Source organism: Eretmochelys imbricata, chromosome 1 (assembly GCF_965152235.1).
Source record: "Eretmochelys imbricata isolate rEreImb1 chromosome 1, rEreImb1.hap1, whole genome shotgun sequence".
Taxonomy (NCBI): domain Eukaryota; kingdom Metazoa; phylum Chordata; order Testudines; family Cheloniidae; genus Eretmochelys; species Eretmochelys imbricata.
Genome location: NC_135572.1, coordinates 344,305,823 through 344,311,822, shown reverse-complemented (window position 1 = coordinate 344,311,822; position 6,000 = coordinate 344,305,823). Strand labels below are relative to the sequence as shown.

At 42.0% G+C, this 6,000-nt stretch overlaps 1 protein-coding gene across 1 annotated transcript in view; it reads right to left on the bottom strand.

Moving 5' to 3' along the window:
- Positions 1 to 3,942: 3,942 nt before the first annotated feature.
- Positions 3,943 to 6,000, bottom strand: part of FAM107B (family with sequence similarity 107 member B) — an 83,145-nt gene continuing 81,087 nt past the window's right edge. Inside the window, exon 4 of the mRNA XM_077836329.1 lies at positions 3,943 to 5,537. Coding sequence (XP_077692455.1) covers positions 5,421 to 5,537 — 117 coding nt within the window. The 3' untranslated portion in view covers positions 3,943 to 5,420. The remainder of the gene's footprint in view (positions 5,538 to 6,000) is intronic.

Genomic DNA, 6,000 nt, shown 5'->3' with positions numbered 1-6,000 from the left:
TCTGGGGTCCTAGGCTGGGAAGCTGCTAGTTAAAGAGCCTGTGTGTAACTTTAGCTGGGTGTGTCCCTGTGTTAACGCTGGTGAAAGTGCACGCTGGAGGGCTTTGCTGCTTGTCACAGCAGCACCGTGTGAGCTCAGGCTGGTGGGTCAGAGGGCTCAGTGGCACCCCTGGGGGAACCCATCACAAACCCCACCAGTGGTTTATTGTCTACTCTTTGCATTCCCATCCCTGTAAGACACCCCTGGCTTTTAACTTGGCCTAAAGCAATGGCAAAAACTTGGGGAAGGGAGCATGGTCCAGTGGCTGGACCATGGTAATGGAGATCATGAGTTCCCTGTTTTGTTAGCATTGCTCCTACATACTTTTGCGTGACCTCAGACAATTCTCTCCCCTTCTCTGTGCCACAGTTCCCCCACATTCCCCCTACCTGCATCACGGGGGGCTGGCAAGTCTTGATCTCCTCAGATGAAAGGCTGTTAAAGTGAAAAGAACTTAAAGCAAACAATCTTCAGGTTTCCAGATCTTGTCCATTATCCGGGCATATTGACTTTCTACTAATAGGACATCTTGCCTTTGAGGATCCTCAGTAGTAAGACTGCTTGGGAATCGCACCTAATCTGACGCCCTCCCATTACCAACCTTGATTATACTGGTTTTGACCCATCGAAAGTTGCACTGCCTAGTCTGCTTCCTCCCCACTCCAGGTCAGCAATCATTACATCAGTTGGATTTATGGCATCAAGTCTAATGAAGTAATTTTTAATCAGGGATGAAAATCTATGGTCTGCTCAACCTTTGCAGTGACCACGCTGTCTCCCCACACAGTATGTCATGCCATCACCAGTTTGCACACGACAGCAGGAGCAAAGCTGAAGGGGCTTTCACCCTGTAGTGAGCTTACAACCGATATGTAAGTGTAAAGCCATTTAACATGGTGCAATCTACATACATACAAAGGAGGACAATTTTGTTTTTGTTTTTGCTGGACTTGATACAAAAGCAGATCAAACATCCCACGCTCTTTGTTTTATTTCTTTCTGAAAATGGAATGAAATATCTAGAAGATAATTTGAAACACATTTCTATACGTTTGGGGTTGGGGGGATGGGAAGTGGCAATGCTTCTAACAGGCCATAGAAACTTATCCCTTTTTAAAGAACTCCATTCCCTCCTACCTCCCCCACATCTGACGGCTCCTGGAGTGGCTCCAGTTTCTGCTTCAGCAGCATTGCCAGGATCCATTCCACATGCTGAGTATTTTCTGAAGGAAAAAAGCATTTCCTGACATCTGGTCTGAATTCACGGCTCTTCTCCTCCCCTACCTCCACCCCATTATTGGCCTTTGAATCTCCTATCACCATCTGTACTACGCTGCCATTAGCACCCAGGCTGACATTTTCATTCTCTTTAAGGACTTAGGCGGGGAGGAGTGAATTGTACACCCACATCTTCCCCTGGCCTATCTTCTTCCCTCTGTATTTTTCCAGTCTGCCTTTACAGATCGTTATCTTGCTCTTAGAGGCCTCAATCCTTGAAGGTGCTGAGCACACTGACCCCCAACCCAGCAGATTATTTAAGCATGTGCTTTACTTTAAACCCAAGTAGTCCCCATGGGAATCAATATGCTTAAATGCTTTGCTGGACCAGGAGCACATTGCAGAACTGAGCCCAGGGCCAGGCTCAGTGCTTTTTCCTCGATACTTTTTTTTAAATGGGCCAAATGTAGTAGCCTGGTTGTTAATCAGCTGATTTCTGCAATGAATTTTGCCCCATGTGCTTTAATAAGGTCAGCAAAAATATATACACAATAGCTTCCAGGAATTATTTAATCCCATCAAAAACTTTCCTAATACTTTCCACCCCCTTGTTCACTTGTACTAGCTGAATAGCTCAGCAGTCCTTTCCTTTCTTAAATCACTTCTCCATGCTGCCTGGATTTTAAGTGTCTTTAAAAAATTCTCAGTGAAAATAAAATGCAAAAAACAGCAAGATTTAGCTGCCTCTGCCAAACTAATTAGCCCATTATGTTACATGCATATAAATATGGAGGCAAGTTACAGGAATCAAGTCAGTGTGGCCTTGAAATCGTTGCTTGCAAAAAGAAAGACAGAATATAATTTTAAAATGACCTGGATAACTTTCAGCAGAGCTCCAAAGCTCCGTTTTCAGTAGGTCAGGACAGAGACAGTTGCATATTCCAAGCATGTAGTAGATTTTATTAAGCATAACTTTGGTTCTAAGTATTCCACCATCATTTTTGTAATACCTTTAGTTAAAAACAATTATACAAGAGCAAATACAAAAAATATTAAATTATGAAAACACACCTATTAAGGCTCCCATTTTATATTTATATATATTTATATATGTACACTCAAACAAGTACAGATATTAACAGAAGGTTAAGGTCAGCTTTCAGAGCTAGAAAGAAATCCTAAATTTACTAACAAAAAGCAAGGTTTTTTTTTTTTAAAACAAACAAACAAACAGTCTTGCCCTATTACAGACAGAAAGTGGTAAAAGCAAGCCACTTTTAATTCAAGAAGATAGCTCAATGAAAACACAGAGGATTGCTTAAAATTTCACATAACTAAGGGCCAGATCATAAATCCCTTTCCTCACATTGGTGAGCAGATATTCACACAAGTAGCCTCTGGACTTAATGGGATTTCTGGTGTGACAAATTGGTCACCTATCTAAGGGCTGCATCATCTAAACCAATGTTGGACTTGATTTAAAAAAAACAGAGTTTTGCCTGCCAAATCCACATGAAATTGACTTTTGGGTTCCTAGACAAAAGTGCAGCAGAATTCTAAGATATTTAAAAAAAAACAAAAAACATAGTCATTCTACTGATATTTAGTCTAGTAATGCAGAATTGGATTTTTTTTTTTAAACTACTTCACACTGTACATGCAAGAAGTATTCAGGCCTTCCATCTTTTAGAAAGAGAAACTCTACCTTTAACCACAAGTCAACTGGTTACACCAACACGAATGGGAAGTGGAAAATGTCCATCCAGTATTCCCAGTAAGGCCTGAGCCAAAGTCCACTGAAGTCAATGGGAAGCCTTCTCCACTGACTTCAGCACGCTTTGGATTAGGCCCTATTTCTTTTATATTTGAGTTTGAGTAGTAGGGTTGCCACGTACGTTGAGGTGAAATGGCAGAGGCTGAGCTTCGTCTGAAGCAATGTACTGGTCAAGCAAAATGAGGTTGTCTCTTCAATTTATGAAGACTTCAGACTGCCTGTGGAAGTGGAATCCAGCAGACCTGAAGGAGTTCACAAGGCAGGGAGTGGGTGAGAAAGATAAACAGCAGTGGCTAAGCATCAAGGTACGATTTCTAAAGGAGTATTTTCAACTGCCCTTGTTCTGGGGGATGCAGCACAGAAAATTGGAGCATAGGGCTGTCTGAACAGAAGACAGGAGGCAAATCCAGTCAGAGCGTGTGTTTGAATGACTGGTTGCTAGAAAGGAAGACCTTCTTCCAAAGCAAGAAAGGCACAGGGGAAAAAAACTGCAGCAGTTACGGTCCTGTTTCCCAAAAATACAATATGGTAGAGTTGACAAAATGTGGTGTCTTACATTTTGCCTTTGCGTTTTGTATGACCACAGACTGAACGGCTCTGTAAACCACTTCTAACATTTAATCTTCTAAATGTGAACTGCACTGTCAATCGAAGTTAATGGTAATAAGTTTCCCAATATTTAATTTACTTCTAATCTAATTGTGTCCTCATTTTAAAAAAAAAAAAAAAAAGCTTGATCTTGACAACTTGAAGGATATGCCTAAGAAACCCTGTTAATTGTGAACGCTATGTCCCAAATCCAATACTGAAATTGTATTGAAACTTCTAGTACCCTGGGAAAAGCAAGAGAGAAAAACAGCATGTTACACACACACCCCCACACCCACCCACCCCTGATGTTAAGAGAAAATATTCTCAAGCAGTTAGCTCAGATGTAATTACAAAGGAGCATTTATTTCTCTTTAGCGCTCTAGGGCAAAAACGATGAGCGGGTGTGGATAAACATCCCTCCCATGAAGGCATTGGTAGCGTGCACACCTAACCGAGCGGGGGCTCTCACCCTTCATGAGCAGTCTCCTCTCCAACTCCAGGCTTTCCTGACAGGGGGAAAGTAGTAGTCACAAGCACTAAGGGTCAGATTCTGTCACCCTTACTCAGACCGAGTTCCATCTTACTTGGTGGCAAGTCAACAGGGCTACGTGTAGGGGACAGAATATCGCCCTAAGACTCAGTGATGAAATAAGGGAATCAACTTATGAGACGAGAAAAGATGGGAGAAGTCAGAGCTTACCTAACGTTAGGGAAAGTTTCTCATTTCAGTAGCCTTGGAGAACTAGTTTGGTCTCATTTAAACCTGATTCTGTAGCTGATCCATGCACAGCATTCCCATTGTCTTCACGGTGCTCTGAGCAAGGCCCCTAGTTCAAATGCTCACAGTCAGTCCTGTGAGTTTAATGCTACTGATCTGTTAACACTGAGTTTAGATCTGTAGGTCTCAGAGGAGAAAGACCATGCCAGCAAACCAAGCAGAACATAAAAACTAGAGGATGCATCATTTCCCACTAACAGCTGACAGGAAAAAGGTACACCAGTGGAGCTACATGGGCCTGTACGGTGTAATTGCTCTATTGGGGGGGCAGGGGAGGAGCAAGGGAAGCATTTGAGGAGAGAGGGGAAACCAGCCTTTGATTTTTGCCCAGCAGAGGAAATATTCCAATTTTTGCGCTCCCAAGAGCCAAATTCTACATGCACTGCCAAAGACAGAATTTGGTCCTAAAAACTTTTTTAGCTTTTTCAGTGCCCTGGAATTTTAAACATTCCTATATCTGTGCACCAGTTTGCCCAGTGGTAACAGCCAGTGCAGATGCCCAGCAATGACCAGGACACACCACTCATTTAACCCCCATGAAAATTAAATTGAGGAATCCACATTTTCAAAATGGAGTTTACATAGACTGAAGGGACAGAAAGTGAGAACTTCCCTACAGAGCAAAGTTCCATAAAATATGACCACAGATTTTATTTTATTTTTTTTAAAAGCAGAATATAAGCTTGATGTCTCCACTAAACTGGGATCAGAAGAAACCAAGCAGTGCAACACTCAAAGGGTTTCTCTACTGTCCCTGATTTAAGTCTCTCATTAAGCACTTCAGACATGTCAATAATCCTGACCTGAAAACAGGTCTCAGTACTGTGTTTGGCGAGTTTGATCTGTTTATGTTGCAGACTTTTAATCCACACAGGTTCCAGGAATTCAAAACCCATCTTCGGTAAACACCACCTGGATGCCATATATCTACCCTCCCAAGGGCAAAGGGGTCAGACAATTTGCAGAAGCCTTTCTCTGCAGCCACTGCTGGAATGTTGACAGTCTTAGCAGGTATTTCCTTTATGAGTCTGGAGCTTCTGCCGATTCTTGGGCTGTCCTCCTCAAGTTGCCTTTGACTTTAACAAATTCAGGTGCATTTTCCTGCTCCTCCTGGACCTTCTGTTTTTCAAGTTCCAGCTGAAATGAGAGTCACGTTTATAAAAAGATAAAATACCTGCATTAGCGAATGAAAAGTCACAGGCCAAAATTAAAGCTATGATTTCATACAAAAGGAAATTTAGCCTCAAAGACTTAGAAGTACCAGAACGTACTTTAACAAACAGAGGTGAAGTGGCATTTAGACGAGACACAATATCCTCTAATCAGTCTCTCCTGGAAGATCCACCCAGCTTGGAAATAGCTTTGCCATGTGGGGCAAACCATACTCACATGATGGGACAATGGATTAAGTCTTTGGAGATATCCATGAGAATTTCCTTGCAATTTAAAAATAAATAAAGTCCTCTCCTCTGGCTTTCAGTGCAGGAGGAGAACAATCATGCCCAAAGAAAGAATACAGGAGATCAGAATTATTAACATGCATGGTTGTAGGATCTCAATATGGATTTAGGTATCTAATGGAGACATCTCCAATTGCTTT